The 23,167-nt window shown below is 39.3% G+C and overlaps 1 protein-coding gene and 1 long non-coding RNA gene across 6 annotated transcripts in view; both read right to left on the reverse strand.

The window, feature by feature from the left end:
* Positions 1 to 4,003: 4,003 nt before the first annotated feature.
* Positions 4,004 to 10,124, reverse strand: LOC113975544. The gene is made up of 4 exons (XR_003536849.1): positions 10,005 to 10,124; positions 9,006 to 9,090; positions 7,581 to 7,795; positions 4,004 to 4,064 (listed from the first exon to the last, which is right to left on the reverse strand). It is a non-coding gene; the product is annotated as an uncharacterized LOC113975544 (long non-coding RNA).
* Positions 10,125 to 11,019: 895 nt separating this feature from the next.
* Positions 11,020 to 23,167, reverse strand: part of LOC113975546 (solute carrier organic anion transporter family member 1A2-like) — a 46,306-nt gene continuing 34,158 nt past the window's right edge. For 4 of the 5 annotated variants that reach the window (XM_027699699.1, XM_027699704.1, XM_027699701.1 and 1 more), the window contains 11 exons: positions 23,041 to 23,147; positions 21,034 to 21,180; positions 20,623 to 20,721; positions 19,965 to 20,198; positions 17,669 to 17,833; positions 16,631 to 16,826; positions 15,705 to 15,870; positions 14,484 to 14,668; positions 13,870 to 13,934; positions 12,611 to 12,728; positions 11,020 to 11,715 (listed from right to left, as the gene is read on the reverse strand). In XM_027699699.1, coding sequence (XP_027555500.1) covers positions 11,556 to 11,715; positions 12,611 to 12,728; positions 13,870 to 13,934; positions 14,484 to 14,668; positions 15,705 to 15,870; positions 16,631 to 16,826; positions 17,669 to 17,833; positions 19,965 to 20,198; positions 20,623 to 20,721; positions 21,034 to 21,180; positions 23,041 to 23,147 — 1,642 coding nt within the window. In that variant the 3' untranslated portion in view covers positions 11,020 to 11,555. The remainder of the gene's footprint in view (positions 11,716 to 12,610; positions 12,729 to 13,869; positions 13,935 to 14,483; positions 14,669 to 15,704; positions 15,871 to 16,630; positions 16,827 to 17,668; positions 17,834 to 19,964; positions 20,199 to 20,622; positions 20,722 to 21,033; positions 21,181 to 23,040; positions 23,148 to 23,167) is intronic. The other variant, XM_027699700.1, reaches the window with a different exon arrangement.

Genomic DNA, 23,167 nt, shown 5'->3' on the forward strand with positions numbered 1-23,167 from the left:
TTAATTAATTTAGTTTTAACACACGGGAATAACGTACATAACGAAACTCACTTTCTCTTAAAAGAGTTGAGAATATAGGAAATCCATCAAAACTATTTTTCAATAAACTGATTCTCATTCACATGTTTTTCCTTAAGTGAAGAAGAGTTATCTTTGCCTGGTTCTTAATGCCTTAATTAATCTTCAAAAATCTTCAAAATGCTTAGATTCATTCACCAGATTATCATAAGAACAAAGCAGATTTTGCTTCATTTAACAATTTCAATTTACATATATTACAACCTACATTTGGACTACTTTTAACTATTATGATATTGAAAAGTTTGAAGGGAAAAAAATATATGAATATTAGCAATGAGTTCCCTATTTATTCTTGCTGTCAGTCTGCAGCCAGGTAGTAGAAGCCTGTTATAGAAGTTTCAAACACAGTTCTCAAAACGAGATACCCACAAGAATCCCATCAGCACTTTGGTAAATATATTTTAAATTTGAATACAAAGAAGTTTATCTAGAGAGGACATGACCCTTCCTGTGATCATCACACACAGATGGCAGGATCCACTTACAAAGCAGTGCTGCATGGATTCAGTGCAGACAATTCCAGATGAGCCACTAAATCGGTGGCTCATGATATAGTCAGAGGAGGGAAAAGAAGCATTCCCAAAGGCATAGGTTGTTTGGTCTCTTTTAGATACTTACTTTAGGAATGGGATGAAATGAACTCCAGATATGGTTGTGAAAGTAGGCTCGACTGCAAGATCAGCTTTTGACAACAGAAAGTCAGAAGAGATGAATCCCACCATAAAAGACTTCAGTGCTCCCATAAAAATAGTCTTGCGTAGCTTTTGCAAACTGAGCTCCAGTGTCTGTGACAGTGTTTGCCATCATGCCTTGTCCACGCAAGTCAGTTGTGATATGGCAGCTGCCAGCAGATGAAAAGGCCCCATTTGGATTTTGGCCCCCCTTGCAGAGGCCCAGGAAGGGCAGTCCTGGAGAGACAAGCCACAGCTCCCAGATCCCGTCCAGCCCACAGAGCACAGCATCAGCAGCACCCGTCAGTGCCTCTCCACAAGCCACGGTGTGGGCTGTAGTGTCAGCCAACAGTCTGACAAGTGGCTGTACTGGGAACCTGTTCTGCAAGGCCTGTGGTAGCATGGAAACTCAAAAACAGGAGAGCAGGTTACCAACAAGGAAGTGTTTGTTGTTGCTGCTGAAGTGTTGCTGTTCCCAGTGTGACCCAAGGCTCACTGGCTGTGGCGAGCTGGCAGCGGTGGGTGCAAGACCCTCCTGCAAACGGCCCCAGGAGCAGCTCCTCCCAACCTGGCCAGAAGCTGCACTGCATAGCACCACCATCCATATTCCCAGAGCAGGATGTGGTGTCCCTGATGTGACGTGCCTGGGTGGCTGCACATCAGCGCCCATGTGTTATGCACCACATCAAACGCGAGCAAGAGACTCTGAGGCTGAGGACAAGCAAGGACAGCAAGAGGATGTACGCTCCCATCTCAGCCATCTCTCTCCTCCAGGAGGTTATTCTTGTGTGGCAGTCACTTAAGAAACTGCAGAAGTTTTAGTGCTGGCCACCTGCCACGCAGAGGTGAGGCAGATGGCAGCTCCCACTCAGCAGTTCATCGGTGGAGGAAGTTTTGTGCGAGGGGAACCCGCCTGTCATCGCTTTAGCTGCGCTCGGCTGCACTGATTGAGCTTTGCTGCCAAACAGAGCCCCAGACCAAAGCAGCTCAATCCCAAGTGCCAAGAGATCACGTGGTGATGCCGTGCCAGGGCTGATATGGCAGCAAGTCCAAGGCTCAGGGAGCTCAGTCTGCGAGTCACATTATGAGTTCCCTCAGGAGTCGCAGAGGGAAGACAAAATTCTGGTAGACAATTGCCTTCTACTGCTGAAATGTGGAAGGACGAGATGTGAAAAAAAATAGGGGAGAAAAACAGTTAATCTTCTGCTTCAATAAGAAAAAAGCTCTTAAGAGGTATGATTTGTACATAAGGTGTTCGGTCTTGTTCTTGGCACCAATTTTTCACCTCTGGAAAGGTGCACAGAGGATTTGGGGTTGCTATGCTAAGCTATCATTTGATCTTATTTTAGTAATTCCAGCTTCTTTAGGTGCCAAAGAAAAAATCATAAAAGACAAAGATACAAGTGGTAAAAATGATTTCAGAGTGCTTCTATGAGCATTTTCTCCTGTAAAACTGAATTTGGGAACTTTTCGCAGGCCTCATGCAAAATTGATACCATCTAACTCTGCAGTAAGGAAATTTTCTCCCCAAGGATGGGACTCTACCAAGGACTCATGTAAAAACCTCAAACAATAATAATAGTAGATAAGGAGTGTTACTGATCTGTTCAAACTGTAAGGCAGATGTTATGTGTGCTTATATGGGATAAAATACTATTAATCTTGGAGGAATAGACATAATAATTATTTCTACTCATATCACTTCCTAGTAAGACAGGTTGCATGTGCCTTTGAATTTAGATACAACTGAATTGATTAGTCTTCTGAAAAAGAAAAGTTTTTGTCAGCATTAATGCATGACTTCCAGTCCAAATCTCTAGTACAGGCTGGCTCAGTGCCTTACACTGGATGAAGGAACTGTCATTTAAATGCATTCTATGCATACAAATAAAACATCATGGGATTTGACTAGCCCAAACATGTGTGCTGGGGATGCTTTCGAAGCTTGAATTAAACATGAACCTAATAAACTGGTGGGGAAATCTAGCTTCTAAAAATCACAGCCCTTTTTTGTCAAAGACAGTTTGTATTAAAAGGAAGTAAACAAGTGAGTGTATAGTGAAATACAACCCAAAGGAAATCATCCTCAAGTATGTTATTACTGATGCTTTTCTCAGGTCAAAATCTCTGATGACCTCTCTAAGCTTCAGCTCAGACTGGAAGCTACTCACTGCCTGTGCCAGCTCTGTGGGAATGCAAAATGTGCCTGAGCCAGGGGGCAAGGAACAGAGAGCCTCCACACACCAGGGAGCCGGGTCACAAGGTGTGGTTGTGCCTTTGTGAGCAGAGCAACAGTGGAGTGAAACCTTCCACTTGTAAATAGTTAACTCTGGGAGCTTCCAGCAACATACCTGTGCGAAGAGTACACTTTCAGTCTTATCTCCCTGTGGGTTACAAGAGCACAGGAGAAATTCCCTGCTGGCAAAAAAACAAAGTGCAAATCCCCTGGATTCTGGGAAATTTGACCAAAGTCACAGGGAGAACTCTTGTGAGCATTACAATGGGCCTGCACCGCCTTGGCTTATCAAAGTGGTGGATGTTTCAGTGCTAGCTAGCTCTTGTATTCAAAAGTACAATAATAACTAACTTAGAGTCTGATATAACTAATTCTCAAATAGTTTTCATTCTGTCCTTGGTGGGAAATGCAGGAGGAACATCTCAATACCAATTTTTTTGTGTATTAGGATGTTATAAAGTCACCTGTGTTTTTTTAACTATGAAGTAATCCTAAAGTAATTTCGTATGCAAGACTATTATTACTTATGCAACTTAGAGGTTTTACTACTAAATGGTGTTTTAAAACTCATTAAAGAATACTTAAAGCTTTGTGCTTTCACTTAAGTGCTAGGTGTGGGAAGTTCCAAGGAAAACATTTCCTAATTTATCCCCAGATCAGTAAATGTCTTTGCAGTTCCAAGGAATGCTGCTTTTCTCACAGTCACTTTTTGAAAAAAAAAAAAAATTTCACATAGGGTTTTGTTTTTCTATAAAACTATGCATTAAGGATTTTTAAGCATTAGTTGCAGTAATTGATTTTGAGGGAGCTGGGTTTTTACATGAGAAGTATGTAAAACAAACATACTCTGAACTATCATTAACATTGTTGTGCAGCATTATCTCAGGCAAACACTACATGGGAATTTCTTTCTTCTGCTAAGGAATGTAAAGATATCTCCCCCTACAATTCGTAAGAAAAGTCATAGGTATCATTGGTGACAAAGTTGTAAACATTAAAAAGGCAACACACTCACTGTTCTGGTGTTCCACTCCAGGCAGCAGCATGGTCACCCATGTTTCTTTGTTACAGAAGTTCTGTAAAGGAAAAAAAGAAGTCCCTGAAATAAGTTTCTTGCACTCAGCTACACAGGACCAATGACAACTCAGTTTACAAAAAGTGGTTCTTTGCTTTTTGCTTTGCTAATGTCACAAATTATTGAAAAATCTCAAAGTTAAAAAAATCACACTGTATCAAAATGTTAAAGCAGTACAGGAAGACCTTTTTCAAGGAAGCAAAGCAAAGTGCCATCCAAGAACCAGTTTTCAGAGCAATAGAATGTTCATTACATGATCATCACAAAAATTTCATGCATTTTGGGACAAATCATAAGGTTCCTAGTACACACAGGGAAGTTACAGACTTGCTCTAGGGAGATTGACACAGTGAAATATCTGAAGAATATAAAAATATCAAAGAGAAAAAAATTAATACTAAATTGTATGAGAAACTCTATGTTAAAATAAAACCTTAAACACAACAGGTTGACTGTGACATACTGGGAGAAGTTCAAAGAGAGTAAAATTAACAGGGTATAACAAAATCTCCAGAGAAGTAATAGAAGTCATGCCACATCTATTTTAAAATTAGACTTGACAAACATCAATAAATATGTGCGAAGAAATAATCTTTTATTGGTGGTAAAGAATGCAATTTACTTACTGTACTCAATTTATAAAGTCAGAAGTGTTAAACCAGCTTGATCAGGACTAGAATTACAGGCCTGGGACACTAAATTGTTCCCATCTGTTTGTTACCACCACTGCCTGCATTCTCCAGCATGAGCACATCATAAACTGTGCATTTAAAGAGTAGTTTAAATCCCCTTTAACAGCCCTGGAGTTCCCAGCTTGCAGTGCGATTGCTACAAGGCAGATGCACCAGATGTTTTTTGCCTTGCTGCAGTGGCACCGCCAGGGATGTCAGCCACAGCACCCTCTGCCTAGTGCCCTCCCTTTCTGGTTACCACACCCAACATCTTTTATCCCAGAGAATTAATTACCTGTCAGCCAAATACTCTCAGGAAGTAGCTTTTCTTTTCCAGCAAACCCCGGGTAGCACTGGAGCTATGGAGGATTCCACTGGTGCTGCAAATCCCAGGGGACTGAGGCCAACCCACCTCACTGAAGGATGCACTGACATTTGGCAAAGCCTCTAGTGATGGACAGGGGCACATACTTTGTTATAAACTCAAAAGCAAAATGCTGCCAAGTACATTATTATAATTTACATGATAGTTTGGCTGATGCACCATTTCTTTACAGAGAATTGTTTGAGTTATGGCATTATTCCACATTGCACTTGCTAAAGGTTATGCTCAAGGTATCAATGCTTGGCTGTTGCCTCACTGCCTGAGGTCTGATTCCCACAGAAAGTGCTATCTTCTGCCTGTCACCCTATGGCATATAAATGCTGAGTAAGGATCACTGTGCATCAGAGAGTTATCTGGATCCCATTTCATGCAAACACAAGCTCTTGGTACGTATTCTGCTGCTTGTTTCCTTTATAAACTAAAAGCAAATCCATACTAACCTTGATATTGGTGCTCTCTCTTCCTGTTACTTTATTTAAAGTTGCTATTGTTGGTGAGTTTGTGATAATAAATATGGAAATGGGCATTGACAGCTCAGCTGTCATTTAGGGCACTCAGGCTTTTGAATTTCAGAGTAATTCTCTATTGGTCACCTTTGCAACTGGAAGACTGAGCCACAACCCTGTATAAGCTTCTTTCTACTTGGCGTTACATGTGCTGTGAAAACACACATATCAGAAAAATCTGGGGGTGAAAAAGGTGCCATTACACCAGATACATTGAACAATTGTAACAGCTCATCCTCAGCATCATAGCCATCTAAATATATGAAGGGTTTCTGTGTGATGTGGATTTATTTGGGATTTATCAACCCATAGTACTGAAGGAAAACTCTCCCACACCTACCAGACTCTTCCTCCCACCAGTTATTTACTGAATTTGTAGCACTTTGTTAAACAATATAGCTGTCTGCCTCCATGGGTGGGTGTGTGTGTAATATCAAGTTCATAACATTCATACAGTAACAAGATTTGGAGAAATACAAACTCTGCTCTTCTCTGCATACCACTGCATTTACTAATTAATATAGAAAAACCTAAACTGAACCTTAAGGTCTCTGATTGTGAGGAAAGCTTATAACCATATCCAGCCTCTGCTGCTCAGGCCTTGCCTGACCTGAAAACATAACAAGATAAATTACCAGGGAAATTTGGAAACAATGAATAGTTTTGTCTCTGCTACATATGAACTTATAAATACTTCTCTAGCACAATGGACAGGATTTCAGAAGCCAGACTTTGGCACAACATAAATTCAAATGAAAAGAGAAGTCCCTTAGTAGACTCCATCTTTTAAATTGTAATGCCTGGGAAATGAAAGAGTGCATAAAGGAGTTGTCTGTCTATGTTTGTGTGCATATATATATGTATGTTTGAAAGGAATATTCCTGCAACCTCCTAGTCCTGGAAGTCACAAAGTAGCAGCAGCAACATTGTAAACACTGCAGTCCTATTACTCAGATTCACGAGGAGGAACATTCAGAGTTAAAATGCAATATCAGGTAGAAAACTACATAACAACCACCGAAAAAAAAAACCAAACTAGCAAGCCTTGCAAATTTTTTAGATTCTTAAAATTTCTGCAGAAACTTAAGCTTGTTTTATATATGATTCTGTCTTTACATCAGAAAGTTTTCTTGAGATTGGTTTACTACCTACAGAAGAAAGAAAAACCATCGTGTTCCAGACAGCATGCAGCTGCCTGCACTATGGCCTTCCAGAGAGCTGCCTTGAAACAATAGTAACAGCAAAGGTACAGCATGAACTGGACCACTCTGTGTTTCATTAACCTCAAATGAGAAGGTTGTTTTTTTTCAAAGCCCATTTTGGAACCATTTAAATGATAACATTTGAAAGTCAGGCAGCCTTTAGACCAACACAGGGGGTGAAGGATTTTTAAAAAGCAAAAGCTTTGTAATGAAGTGTTTTTTTTTACACCCATTTTCCACCTGTAATGGGGCTTTCCACCTCCTCTTACTCTGATGGGGCTGTAAGGATCCAGCAAGCTGCCACCTACGGTCACATGCATGTCTGCCCTGAACAGTGTTTGTATCCCCTGAGCATCTCTGTTGGAAATTAACTGGGATACATCACGCTTCTGGCCTGAAATTACTGAATGGTCTGTTCTAGAAGGGACCTCAGGCATTGCCATACCTAAGATTTCACCTTCTAAAGAGATATACTTTGTGTCCTGCAATTTTAGTCTCCTGTGATTTAAGAAATCTATGCCCTTGACTCCCTGGACACAGCAAGAGAGGGGCAATTACCAAGCAATTTTCTGCATTCTTAGAGAAAGTCCTAAACAATGAAAGTTCAAAATCCCAACCAGTATAACTGGGAACACTTTATGCCTTATTAAGAACGGAAAAGACTAACAATTCTGTAAAAAAAAAACCAGAAACAGCAGTAGCCAAGAACTTGTTGCTGGATATATCCAGTTTGTATCATGTGACCAGACTTACATAAAACTAAAAGTGACTTGTGTTCTTTGCCTGCCAAATCCTATCCCAGGTATTCTCAGGGTGTTCCTCTCTCCACATCCACAGGTTGAATTAACTTCTGGTGCTATGAGGTTTGCTTGAATGAAAAGAATCTGCAGGGAGGAGTTAGCTGCTAAAACTCAGTTTGAGACAGAAAGGTTACAGAAACAGCCCACTGTTCACTTTAGATGAAATGACTGAAAAAGAAAGTAAACTGCCAATAATACTTATCCAAAACTGTAATGTTCATATGTTCAGAAGCTATACATGTTAACATAATTATGTTTGTTACACAAACATAAAGCCAGCATCATAAATCAGTCATGCACTCAGCCAAATTATTGTGTATGGATACAGCTTTGGTCAGCACACCTCCCTTATGCCCACTAATAAAAATCAGCTTGCCAGGTAACATATTTTCCCCCCAAATGAGTCATTTCCTGTTAAAATAATAATAATAATAATAATAGCTTGAACAGTATGCATAATCAGAAATGTTTAATTGTGCATCAAGAATAGGTTTCAATTCTTAAAAGTTGGAAGCAGCAGGGAGACAATGAAGTTTACTCTAGACCCAGACCCTTCATTCCAGAGATTTTTTTAGGATACAGATAAGACTGTTAGTAATGATTTGTAAAATAATGAGAGACTTGGCAATTAAGTAGCTGAAGAAATTTAAACACAGAGAAAATAATGTAAATAAAAAAAACCCAAACAATAAGCCTGCTCATGCACAGAGATGTGCTTTTTACAAAGCATTGCGATTTTTCAGTAAGACACTAAAGACTTTTTTATTATTTCATTGAAAATAACTGCTTATGTCCTGATTATGGTCAAAAAATAAAACACCAATGGAATGTCAGGGATCATTACAAAAGACATTGGGTACAAAATGGTAGATACATACGTATCAAAATACTAAATAAATATGTGTGTGCACTGTTTGTGTACCATTGCCCTTAAAACACCTCCAAGATGTTTGCGTGGTCACATTGCCTGAAAAAAATCAAGTGTTCTCAGTGTTTGACACCATCTGGATCCAGGCACCAGCACCTAGTCTTCCACTTAGTAGGTTTAAGGATCAAAATCCAACTCATGGGCACCCTTTACTGCGTTGAAATTTCAAAGACACGTGGTTGATTAAACTGTGAAAGTCATCTGCTCAGTTCTCAGGTACTAGGAAAATAAACCTACCACCCACTTTTATTAATTTAATATTGGACTTCATCAACTCAAATATTCATATGCTATTGCTTTACAAAAAAACTTTACACCACTGTTGATTTTGCCATTATTCCCATTTGTGGCTTGTGCTACCACAATGCTGACACAAGCCTTGGTGCTTGAAATATCAGACCAGGATCAGCCCAAACTTTCAAGCACGATGAATATCATCTGAGCACCTACCTTAAACCACAGCAAGAACTTCTGTTAAAATGAGGATCACAGCAAGTGCCAGTCTGGGGTTCAGTCTTGAAATGTCCAACGTCACCTACTTAAACAATAAACATCAATAAGGCCACTCATTTTTAAGCACATGTTTAGATGGTTTGCTGAATCAAGGTCAGAATGCTCAGAACTAGAAAGAATCAAGTCTAAAGCTTGGCTTTACATTTGAAGAAATAGTTCCAAGAGTATTTTTCTAACCTCCCAACCTAATCCTAAAAATGTTTGTTGTACCGGACATGGCATACCATACAGGATTTATGATTATCACTTTGGAACCCTTTCCACTCTCTGTTTCCTGGTTCTGCTCCGGGGAAGCAACGTTCCCACCACAGGCTTGTGCCCAGAAGCCTCTCTACTGAGCCATCAGCCAGCCAGCACTGTCTGAATCGACACACAGTGTGAGCAGCAGGCTATTGACTGCAAAGTGTCTGGTGAAGGTGGCCTATTTCACTGCTACATTCTCGAGCAGATGAACCGGAACAATTACAAACAAAGTTAATGTATCTATTGAAATGCTAAATTTAAAACTTGGAAGCATTCCTATCTGCTTCCTTCCATTTCAAAACACAGCGAGTTAACTAGGTCTGACTCTTTGGCAGTGGTCCATTTAAATGGCACGGATTTGCCTACCTAAAAAAGCCCTTTTGTTTCCTACAGCTGTGAAACTTTGGTGCTCTGCAACTTTTCATGTTTCTCAGGTTACCCTGGCACAAAGTTGTGACTAAATGTCTGCAAAAGATTTTTAAGTCTAGATTTGAAGGAATATAACCACAAGGAGGAATGATGACTTTCAGTAAGTGCCCCATGGTAGCAAGAACAATGCTCGAAATTAGATTCAAATGTCCTCAAAGCTTCTGGAAGATCTGTGGCTTATGAGGGAACTGCATTCTCTGTTCTGCTCTGTTACAGACTGCATCATGTTTGCCTTTTCCTTAATTTCTCTTCCCTATGTAATACCTGCTCAGCTCTATCATCCAATACAAAGGGAAATGGGGACATATGACATATCTTTTCGAAAGAATTAGTTGTAAGGACCACTTATATTTGAAGAAACTTTGAATTCTGGAGCTGACTTCCTGTTCTGTGGGAAGAAATCGATCTTTTGTCACTGATTCCACAAGGACAGGAGGCAATTCCAAGTACATACACATATGGTGTTAATAAGACGCCTTAAAGTAAACAGATTCTAACTGAACTAACGAACTACTGTGTCAAAATTGCCTTCCCGTTTTTCTCTGGCTGCAAAATGTTCCTGGTGGATTAAGTGGGAGTAAGTCTGTGCCACATAGAATAAACAAGTAGGAAATTCACGCAGGTGCAGGAGCGCTGGTCTGTGGTAAAGTTCCAGAAGCTCCTTCTGTGCCTTATGCAGTAAGGAATAATAACCAGGAGCTGCAAGAAAGGAGATCGAGGAGTTATTGCTTTGACACCTGCAGACAGACCTAAGGGGCCAAATGCACTGGGGCCAAATGTGAGGTAGTTCCAAATTAGATGCTAAACATGGGTGCACTAAACCAAAAAGATGCACCTTGTGTATCTCATATCTGCCGGGATTTCTTTATGTTGGCTTTTTTTTATGTTCAGGTTTTTTTCTCTGAGATATTTAAGACATCCCAGGGCAGCAGCTGTCAGTGAACACCAAATGGACACTACATTCACTGTAACATCACATCTGAGAGAAATAAAAATCTGACAAGACCAGGAAGAGCACATGAATGCCTGTGGTATCTGCCATTTAAAGAATAATTTGAGAAGACAAGAAAAGATTTAGGATTTAGCAAACAATATGATGGGCAAAATACAAGTATCATTCTATTACGCTTAAAGTGTGAGTTATTTTCCTCTAGAGGGAAGTAAAAAACTCCTGAGAACCTTTCCTTGTTCATGCTCTATGCAAACCTTAAAACATCACCATAACACAGCATTTTTTAAAAATTTAATTTTTTTTATTGTTTATTATTACCACAACACCCAGAACATGTCATAAAACAGGTTCACAATATACTGACCACCTATACTATGCAGAATAACAGACAGTCCCTGCCTGAAAGGACTAAAAGCATCATTAAATAAATGTATGGAAACCTGGGGGCCAAAGAAGCAACAAATCCTGTCTACAGTCAATGAGAGATGCTCTGACAGAAGCCATTGGAGAATACCAGGATGAAATCTGGCATCAGTTGGAGTCAATTGCAAAATTCTCACTATCTTTAGTGAAACCAGGACCTAAAACATACATTTCTGCTTCACAGTCCTTTGTCCAGACAACTCAGGTTTGGAATTTCTTAAGTTTTCTTATTTCTACTCTTTGTTCTTTTGCACCAAACACATTTTTCTGTGCCTTCTGTTTACAAACTGATACTTTAATAACATAATTAAGATACAACTATGTGTAATTCTATTAATATCTGTCCAAGTGTTCATTAGTTAAAGTAAAAAAATTTTCACTAGGATATATCCAATATTTACACTGCAATTGTTTTTCACAATGTGTCCTGCTTTGAAATGCTATTTCACTGCTCCTTGTTCTTTGTCCTGCATTTCTACTGGTGCATTTAATAAGGCTAGCTTTTCAGATTTCTGTTTCTTCCTTAAAATAAGGAGAATTAGTGAGCTTGGGATATAGGACACTCCACGTAATACTGCTGGCAGGCCAAGATAGAGCCACCTGAAATAAATAATGACTTCATTAAATATATGCATTCATGAAAAAATAGCAAAATTATTCAGCATACATTACATTGCAAAAATTACACAGTAGCTCTAAAGCTTGTGCCCCGATCCTTTTGGATCTCACAGAGGATGAGTCAATATGAGAACAGAGAATATGTCAGTGTCAGCAAAACGGTTGTCTACATCACCCAATTTCAAGCAAACAATTGAGCCAGTGACCTCAGTCACCTGGTACGCTTATAACTTTCTCCACAGGGGAAAGAGAGAGCCCTGAAAGGGCAGCTCAGTCCACCTGAGTAAAACTTCTAGATATTCATAAGATAGAAATATCCTTCCAAATCCACCCCAACACATTATTAAAAGCAATTAGTCTGAGGCCATTTTCTTCAAAATTCCCATAGCACTCCTTGAAGGATTACAAAAGCATGAAGTGTAGTATTCTGGGCCAATTTCCAACTTGAGTAACTATATCTTCCCTATAAAATTCTTCTTTATTTTAATTCAGGTACTTTATCAACCATTTTCTCAATGATACACAATGTAATTTTTCAAAGATACTGCACAGTCAGTCATTAAACATTTTTTCCCTCAGGAGCTTACTGCTTTTAATTTTTTTTATCAGAATTCAGTGTTTTTAAGGCCTGTTCTCATAAAAGGTTATTAGTGAACGTATTTATGGCACCAGAACATTTCTGTCCAAAAGCTGATCAAACGTGTGTATCAAAGGTTGCATTTGACAAATAAAGCCAATGCCAAAGAAAAGTGTTGTGTCACATCTCTAACACAGGAGCAGTTTGTCTACTAGGAAAAGATAAAGTTCATAAAATCATATCTCTATGCATGTAATAATGCAGCAAGAAGGAGAAATTAAAATAAAGTAGGAAATATACCTGTACGTGACAATATCGTACATCCTACATGCTCCTTCTCCACCACAAGTCATAGTACCCCACTTCAGGCAAGTGGTATCTATCAAAGCTCCAAAATAAATGGGAGATGGAATTCCAGCTACAAAGAATATTAACAACATTTCTGTGAAAAACATTTCCTCTGATTAGCAGATACACTACAGAACCTGTGCTGTTTGTCATGTACTGCATCTGCCCTGTCCTCTTGCAGCATGAACCATGTTCCCTGTGTATCTTATGTTCTCTCTTCTTCCTTATCCACCTACCCTCAAAGGTTTTCTTCCCTGCTGCCTGTTTACCAATGTAGACATGCTAAAATATGAACTGTGATTTCTATTCAGAACTCAAAAGTTCTCCTTATCAGTGAGAGGGAATTTTGTGTTAAATAAGGATGTAACAAGAGTGAAGGAAAGCAAAATTGCTTTCAGAGAAGCAGCAGATGTAATCATGTGTCCTGGCTTCTGCTGGTATAGGGTTAATTTTCTTCCTGGTAGCTGGTACAGTGCTGTGTTTTGGATTTCATATGAGAATAGTGTTGATAACACACTGATGTTTTACTTGTTGCTAAGTAGTGCTTATTCTAAATCAAGTTTTCAGTGTTTCATGCTCTGCTAGTGAGAAGCTGCACAAGAAGCTGGGAGGAAGCATGTCCAGGACAGCTGACCTGAGCTGGCCAAACCATTCCATACCCTAGAATATCATGCTCAATATATAAACCGGAGAGAGTTGGCTGGGAGGGGCCAATCACTGCTTGGAGATGAGATGGGCATTGGTCAGCTGGTGGCAAGCAATTGTATTGTGCATCACTTTTCCTTCTTCTGGTTTATTTCTATTATTATTATTATTATTATTATTATATTAATACTATTATTATTATCATATTATTAATACTATTATTATTATTATCACCATCATCATCATTATTATATTTTACTTTATTTCCACTATTAACTCTTCTTATCTCAACCTGTATCGTCTACCTTCTTTTCCAACTCTCCTCCCTATCCTACTGCAGGGGGAGAGTAAAGTGGCTGCATAGTACTTAGTTGCTAAGTTAAACCACAACATCAGCCTATTGCCCAGTATAAAAAAAAATGCAAACTGAAAGCTGTTCTAATTTGCCATGCTGCCTAGATCCGTAAAAAAATCCTAAATTCTTCCATAGGCACTCCATAGAAGTAGACTCTTAACTCTGGATTGGACCTAACTGTGCTTTTAAAATGTGTCAGATATTTTCTCACCAAATACTCTTGAAGCTAGTCCATGGATACCCACTCCAAATGACTTTTCTTCAGGCTTTAGAGACCTGTATGATAAATACATAGTACACTTATTAGTAGAGGTGACATTAACTCTGGGGTTTTTTTAATTAAACTCACCATCAGTTTAGGTCCAAACCATTCTAATTACAGTGATGGTTGAAAGGGTTCATTATCCTCATTAGATGGTGTTTATTGAAAAAATTCCTTAACTAGGACTGCCAAATCACGAAAGGAAGAGCTATTGTCATAGTACCATCCCTTTGAACTGAGGCAAACACAGAGTGCAAGACAGTTGTGCCTTAATCGACATCATGTTGATGTGATCGATAAACACAATGGGTATCACACACCCTCAATGGCTCAGTCCCCTGGCTTGGTGGTCCTGCATTAATTCAGGATATAGCTGATAGCCAGAAGCAATGTCAGACTATAAAGTTGACATGACACTAAACCTTAACAGCACAAAATGACATAAGATTTTTCTGCTCTTCCTCCTTCCTTACATAATCTAACCGACTTTCAATTCCTGGGAGTCTTTGACCTTAGAATAAAAAGTTGAGTAGATTTCTCAAGATGAGGACATTTTACTATACCTCATTAAGACCATGTATCCAGGCATGGCTGCTAAGGAAAAAATGAAGCTGCAGACTAATGACAATATCAAAAAATAATGAAGCATCTTGTCACAGTTTTCATCTTCATCACACTGGCCCAGAATTGCAGAGACATTTTGAGATGAAAACCCTGAGGCTGCAACACAGGTGCAGTTTTCAAATACCTGTCAAAAAGAGTATTTTAATCACACAGGTTGTCCAAACTCCTGCACCGAGTCTGAAAATCACACCATTGGCACCCAGTTTACTGTCTCCTGCACTTGTTACACCCATGCAGCACTGCACTGTGGCCTCTCTCCCATCCCAGTTGGCCAGGCACAGGTCCAGCCATTCCCTGCATGTGGAGTATGGGGTTAGGGAGCTGTCATGCAGCTGGGACTATGCTCTCTCAAGGAGGCCGTGATCAAGAGAGCCTTCAAGTTCCCCAGCACAGCCCGGCTGTGTCGTCCTTCCACTGCCAACAGACCTGACCCTCGTTTTCATAACCTACAGTGTGGTCTTTCATATATCAGAAGAGAAGGAACCAGAGATTTGATTGAGGTTGGGTTGCAATATTCTTATCAAACACTTGCTTCTACTGAAATCATTGCCAGAATAAGGACTCTCAAAAATCAGCCAAGGTAAACAAGGGCATCAGCGTCTGACCCTCATTATCATCTAATACTTCTTTAAAATATTTGTAAAGTAGAGAGGCTTTCTAAAATCTCTATGATTGGGGCTTTTTTTGAACTCATTATTTTTGATTTTTTTCAACCTAATTAGAATTTACAGGGGTTTTTACAGAATATGTGTTATTAAATAAGGTAATAAAAGTTCTAGAATACCTGGTTACTTGTACAGGGTAAAAAAGATTATTAAGTCCATGCTATAGACTTTCATTTTGGCTGAAATCTTCCTGTGCAGTCAGGTTTCCAACTGGCAATGCCTTCAGAATAATTTCTCACTCCATTTTGAGCATTTAAGGTTCCCTGAGTTTCTTAGAAGAGAAGGAGTCTTCTTCATTATAGTTTTTAATTTAAACTTACACTAATTTTCAGATTCAGTTTGGAATTTCTGGTGCTACTCAATGAATTTGTCCAAATCTATCACCTTATATATTCAATAAATGTACATGTGTGGATATTTCCCACCCTATAGTGATACAGATATTTCTCCCCTCCTACATTTCATAATTACAGCACAATAAAATGTATGCTTTACCACACTTCTTCCAGTTCCTCTTGAGGATTTACACCCAGCAAGACAAGGTGACACATAAGTGATTCCATTGTTCCCACAAACGGGGTCCCATATTTTAAGTGAACAATCACAATCCCTGTTGCAGTCGGCGAGTAGAGTATTTTCTGCATATGAAACTTGTTCTATTCTGAAATACATTTAGAAGATGGATAAATATTTCAGTAAAGAAATACCTGCAGTAATCCTTTGCAACGCTTAACTTTCTGTTCTAGCTCAAGTGTTTATTTAGGACACAGTTCTGCATGTTCCAATCCTGGAGTAATGCCTTTCTACCTTTATATAGCATATTGTATGATATTACATTAAATTAATATTATCAATGAGGTATGCATACCCCACAGTGTTTTTCTCAGCTATGGCACATATGCTCCTGGTTGCTGTAAGTGTTGCATGTAAACCTACATATCCACTTTACAGACACACAATGCTTCCCAATGATTAATGGCAGGATTCAAATCAAGATACTCCAAATAAAATATCCTCTGATAACTTGATAATAATCAAATTCCAGTATACCAGCATAAGATTAAGAAGGGGGGTTGTCCCTCTGTTATTCTGAAATTGCACTCATGTATGCCTAATTTGATCAACAACTTTTTTATTTTCACCTGCAGTTACATGACCCTATTAATTATATTAGTATAAGAATTATTATGGATATGCAATTGTAGTAGTCTTGGTGTGGATATCTTTTTCAGTACACTTTTCTTGCTTGAAACAGTGACAGCAGAAGGTAGACCTACTGTCTCATGCAAGTAAAAAGCCTTGAGTATTTAGGTAATGAAACTAAGATGTTGCAAAGCTAAGGAGCCCCTGACTGATTCTTGACAAGAAAAATCATCCCGGTGTCTTAAGACTGAAGTCCTCTTGTGTCTTAAAGAACATACCCTTCATAGGAAACTGTTAGACCAGCAACTGGTGAAGTATCACAGACAGTCCAATAGGCAGCAAAGTAGAGAAGGTATTCCAGTAAAGATACCCAAAATGCTATGTTCGCAGCCTGATAGATATTTATCTTGAATTTCTTCATGAATAAGCCTCCAGAAAAATACCCCACGCATAGAACTGGTAAGTTGTAAACACCTATTTAAACAAGTGAAACTTCCATGTTAAAATAAAGGCGACCATTGAAGCTACTCTACTCTAAGGTAGCTACTGAAGTAGATACTAAAGCTACTGAAAGGGTAGATTGTGTTTGGCAAAGACTCATGCAGTGCCTGTGGCTGAATAATTTAACTACTGTCAGCAACGAGTCTCTACTAATTTCCTTGCACACCCAAAACCTCTGCCAAAGTCAACAGCAGGTGAGAAATGCTTGAGAAGTGAGATAGAGGGTAGGACTGAAAAGATTAATTAGCAATCTAGAGTTGCAATCTAGGTGCACCTTAAAAAAAAAAAAAAAAAAAGGAAGAAGAAGAAAAAAATATATTGCTTCAATCCAGCCTCCCCAGACAGAGAGATTCGACAGGAAGATAAGCTACTGGAGTACATCTCAATACACACTGAGCATCACAGGAATAGACTTTCAGTTTTGGTATGAGATTACTGAATGTCCTCTCACATTTTTTTCTGATTGGTATTTTAATGAAGCAAATTCTGACTGAAAGTGGTTTTGGAAGTGGTTTTACACAAACATCACATGGCTTGGTTTCATATCAGCTGAACTTTCTGGGCCAATTCAAAAAATGGGAAGTAGATTATAAAATTCTGCACAGAAAATTAAGAGAAGCTTAGCAGAAAATGGATGAATATGTAGAACTGCTTTGTAGTGCAGTATGTCTCACTTGTAGAAGCGTTTAATCCTAGTATGTATGTGTATACAAGTAGATATGAACATATATATATACACACACATATAAATATAGATAAATTGCATAGAGACATCACTACTTGGTAGAACAAAGCAAAGCAAAATGCAAACATACCAATTAAAAAGATGGCATCTGATGCAGATTTTCCAAACTGCTGTTCCAGATATTTGGGCATGAAGGATATCATGCCATCGAAGGCACTGAATTGTAGCACAGTTATGCATATAAATAACATATACACAGGGTTGCGAAGCAGAGCCTTGAGGAAGGGAATGAAATCTGGAACGAAATAATGGACTGGGTTAGTGTGATGCTTTATGAAAAGGATGACCATTGTTCAGTGTGGCTGAGCGGGGAAGAGGGGAACAGAAAAGGTCCTCAACTGTATCAAGCTGGATCTTGTGCTTTGCCAGACGCCACAGGCCAAAGGAAACTGGATTAGCCCAGGCTTCCCCAACATGTCTCCTCTACCCAAAGACACCCTGACACACACACACATGGCCCACCAATGCATACTGCTGCTTATAAAAAAATAATAAATCACAGCAACAACCTTCTCATGAAAGTTTCCTGAAACTTTTTAGCTGTGCAGTGACTGAGCTTTGCAGTTACAGATCTGCAGCAGCAGCTCCTCTCCCACCTTTCTTTCTCCTTTTTTCTCATCTCATGCCCCCAGAGTGTCACCAAAACCCCTTTCCTGCACCTGGCATATGAAGGGAGTACAAGGGGAAAGGGGTGCAAATGCACTGGAGAGTTGTGACAACCTGCCCCCAAGCTAATTTTGATTTTTTCTGGGGCAGAAGATGCCTGATGAGAGATGGGACCAAAGTTATTCCCACCATACTCTCAAAGTCTGTATCAGCCAGTCTTCAGCCAAGTAAGCATCTGAGAAACTAATTTACACAGTTCTTTTCTCTGCGTAATGCCTATTAAATCAGGATCTGAACCATAAAATAACCCCCACAATTCCCCTTTGTCTAATGTTCCCTGTTAATTAATATGCTGAGCTATTGTAAAGAAACTCTGCAGAAAAGCATAAGGATCTGTAAAACAATGACTGTGCTTCATTGAAAGTGGGCACCACTTAGGATGGGTGTATATTTTCAGAGGTAGGCAAGTATCTTACTAGAAGAGGATCTGTATGCAAGTCTTGCAAAAATGAGTCAAATATTCAAAACACTATAAAATAGGCTGCATTATTTACATATGCAGTGCAGTTTATAATTGGAGCTTTCTGGGGAAATTTAATTTTTATTCAATTAATTTTATTTCAGATTCATTTTAACTATAAAAACTTCAAATTTCAACTTGAAATCCTTGGCAATTAAAAAGCTGTCTGAATATATCCTGTTCAATAGTCTGTGAGTGGCCCTGCTTGAACAGGGGGTTGGACCAGGTGACCTTCAAAAGTCCCTTCCAACTATTCTGTGAAATTAAGAGATTCTAACTTCAGGATATTCAGAGACAGTGAACACTCACATCAACACAGGGAGGGAACGATCATGAAAACACAAGCTCTGAAGGGACTCTGGAGCACCAGGACCTACATCCGATCTAGGAATCTTTCTTCACCAGAGCATTATTTTATTTATGGAATCATTTAAGCCTACATGACCAGCAGGAAGAGATGCTGAAGTTGCAATATCAGCCAAGATCTGAGGGCTCAGTCTGGGTATGGTGAATTTGCAGGGCTCAGCTTTAAACACCATGGACAGGTAGCTGCCACATGGCACTTACTTTCTGAAAATTAAGGTCCTGTCAAGGGACCCTGAGTTGAGCATACAGAATCAGGAAACTTCTTGAAGATCATCACCTTTGACATATTTTATTCACTTACATTTCCAACTAGCACAAATAGTGGAAAGAAATAAAAAAGCTTCTTACAAATATATGGATCTGAAAGGTCACAGATGTGAAAGTTACCAATGATAACATGAATGTAAGTCAAATAGATCCTTGTTCAAAAGCAACTGAGACACTTCAGCACCTGACAATTCCCTTTTATGGCTTTAGGGTGGGCTCAAGGTATGCACAAGTCTTGTGCTAGGTTTATTCTTTTCTGTACAGTGAATGTGGGGTACAAGCAACTAATATCTGCAACTCGTCCACAGCTCACTGAGTTGTAATATTCTTAACCAGATTTCAGTGCTTTAACTCTCTCACAGGAAGAAAAGATCTACATACACCTGAAATGCAGGAGGGGGAAAGGAATGACTCCAGATCCTGGAGCTATGAAATTAGCTTTCTTCCTCTGCAAGGAGCCATTCTAAATCCCTACACAAAGCCTTTGGTACTACAGAGACATGAAAAACAGAGGAGGCATTTCATACCTATCTTTAATTACACAAATACACATAGCTCACATCTTAAGGACTAAATTAAAAAGAAAATAAAATATGATATAACTTGCCTTTAGCAATTTCGTACATGTTCTGTTTGGCTTCATTTTTGTCATTGTCTTGCAATGGTACTACACTTTTTTCACTTGTCTCCTCAGGTTCATTGGTTTCACCTTCCTTCACAAGTGACTTGGGCAAAAACCAAAAGGGTATTCCCACGAGAAGGTTCAGTAATGCACAAATCAAAATGCCCAGCCACCAGGCTCCAACCCAGCGGGCATCAGTAGCTGTTATAGTTATCTCATCTATAACAAAAACCAAAACCGTACATCTTATATCAGTTCAGAAACATTCTTTGCTCTGATCGTGTGTTTTCCTAGTCATCTTTGACATGGGATATATTAAAAGTATATTAATGATTCTTAAAGTGAGGCTCATGGAGGAGAATAGTCCCCAGTCTGGCAAATTTCAGTGTTTTTATATTAAATTAATTCTAATCCTTTCCTACATTAAGCCAGATGACACAATTGTTCATCAAATAATTTATAAGCAGATTGATCTGTGTGTGAATTGAGTATTATACACAGATCTTCCATTCTACCAGAAACACCAACAAACTCAGATAAAATTGAGACATCTCATATTAGCAAAGAAACATCTTTCAGCTCTGATAAACACACCAGCATGACTATAGATTTGTATATGAGATTTTATATATTCAGCCATTACCTGGACCTACTGATCCAACATCAACAAACAGTTCTGCACAGAATGATGCCAACAATAAACCAAGGAAGGGGCCAACTACAGTTGCTGTATGTAGACATGCTAGAGTAGGAAAAAGAGAAAACAAACCAAATTAGAACCCAGACATCATTATTTTCTTGGAATTGTTACATATCTCTTGGACAGCTATACTGGAAAGGCATCTGTGCCTAAAAATGGCCCCACTTCAAGAAGTTAATCTCTAGTTAAATTCTAAAATATTCTAGTTAAAATTCCACAGTGTTATTTTGATCAGGCAATAATGACAGTCTTCCTTTATTGGACTGAAGGGAGTCATAACAATCCTTTCTTTTGCTTTTGTTTATGTGTATGTTTGTTTGCGGGGGGGGAGTTATCACAATAGGGCAGATTTACCCAGGTAGAAAGGTGAATTCTCTGCTTTGGCAAAATCCTCCAAATAGGAAATGCCCAAAGGCATGATGGGAGTTTCCCCCATTCCTCGCACTATGTTTCCAACCATCACAAATATCCACAGCAAGGACCCAGGCTCTTTTTCACATTCTGCAAATAAAATAAGAAGTCATAATTAATGTTTTAATTCTAACTATTAATCAAAATCTAGAGACAAGGAATTGACTAACAGCTTAAACTTTGGTGGGTAAGCCTGTCCTATAAAAAAAGTTAAATACCTGGTCACAATACTTGAAAGGCTCCGAAACTGGAGAAAGCTGATGAACTTGCTGAAGCAGAGTTTAAATCCCTTCCCTCTCCATGCCATACTTTGTCCAATCTCCTGGCAGTCATAGAATCATAGAAGGGTTTGGTTTGGAAGGGACCCTAAAGACCGTCTAGTTCCAATCCCCTTCTCATAGGCAGGGACAACTTGCACCAGAACAACTTGCTTGAAGTCCCATCCAACCTGGCTGAACTTCTCTGGGCAGCCTCACCACCCTCACAGGGAAGAATTTCTTCCCTATATCTGATGTAAACCTGCCCTCTTTCAGCTTAAATCCATTCCCCCTTGTTCTATCAGTACCTGCTGCCGTAAAAAAGTCCCTCTCCAGCTTTCTCATGGGCCCCCTTTAGGTACTGGCAGGATTCTGTAATGTCTCCCTGGAGCCTTCTCTTCTCCTGATTGAACTCCAACACTCTCAGCCTGTCTTCACAGCAGAGGTGCTCCAGCCCTCTGAGCATCTTCGTGGCCTCCTCTGGACTTGCTCCAGCAATTCCATGTCCTTCTTATGTTGGGGGCCCCAGAGCTGGACACAGTACTCCAGGTAGGGTCTCATGAGAGTGGGATAAAGGGGAGAGAATCACCTCCCTTGACCTGCTGGTCACACTTCTTTTGATGCAGCCCAGGATACATCTTCATAAATAGTCTGAATGATAGGATTGAAAGCACTCTCACCAAATCTGCTTTAGATTCCACTGTTCTCTCCCACTTTGTGATGCTTCGATTTCTCAGTGCCAAGTCATTAACAAATAAAAATGAGCTTTGTCAGCAGCAAATGATGACTTCCTAAGTGAAAGTATTACTGACCAGAGATCAAGCCTGGATCTCCAGTGTCAGTGTCAGGTTGCTGTCAGAAAACATGGGTGAAGCAAGTCACATGCAGGTGTGGTTGAATTCAGTCCAGTTTTTGCTTCACACAGGAGATGGACTCAGATATATGAACATTACAGTCTTGCTTGTCCATAAACTAATAGGGAAACAATCACCTTACCCAAGTATACTCAGTATACCGAAAAGATTAATCCCACGCTCAGTGTGAGAATTTTGTGGACTCAGGATATTAATCCCACCCTCACCGTAAGAATTTTGTGTGTGATCATTCAGTAGTTGCCTCTGAGCCTTTTGACTTCACAGTAGTTTACTTTATATGCACATTTCTAGTGCACGATCATTAGAATCAATGTTGTGTTCAGGCCCACAATTAAGTTTTAGCCTAGTTGAAAAAATTTTCTCTTTCCTCTCAAAGGAAGCAAGATCTATGTTTAGTTCTACCTCTATTTCTCATTCTTTTATTTCCTGTGTGGTACAACAAAAAAGAATCGTGATGCCTTTTAGATATTGTCCAAATATGTTTCCCACCTCCTCACAGTATCACAGTATTTCAAGTCAAAAAGAGGAATATTTGTGAAAATAACCTGGTGTTATAGACTCCCAATGTGACTTCCAGGTATGTTAACTGAGCAGTTTGGATACTGTGAAAACTGCATGAAAAAATGCTACAGTTCTGGAGTCACACAACAAAGAAACACAAAGGTAAGGAAATTTCCCAGCCTCTAGTTTTTATGCCTGCAAAAAGTACTGACCAAAAGCAGGACCCTGAAGTAAATGCTAATAAAAATAAAAATCTATTTACTTAGACACTATAAAAACTGAGGAAAATGTTTCAGCAGATATAAGAAGAGTCATACCTGTTGATGGCTCCTCTGTAGGCAAAGAGAACGAGCTTTGGTTAACAAGGCATAGGGGCATCACTGAAACGTTTTCCCGTTGTGAAATGCTGCTTTCAATGTGATACCTGTTTGAATCAAAGGAAGG

This window comes from Neopelma chrysocephalum, unplaced genomic scaffold (genome assembly GCF_003984885.1).
Source record: "Neopelma chrysocephalum unplaced genomic scaffold, ASM398488v2 Primary Assembly neopelma1_139, whole genome shotgun sequence".
Taxonomy (NCBI): domain Eukaryota; kingdom Metazoa; phylum Chordata; class Aves; order Passeriformes; family Pipridae; genus Neopelma; species Neopelma chrysocephalum.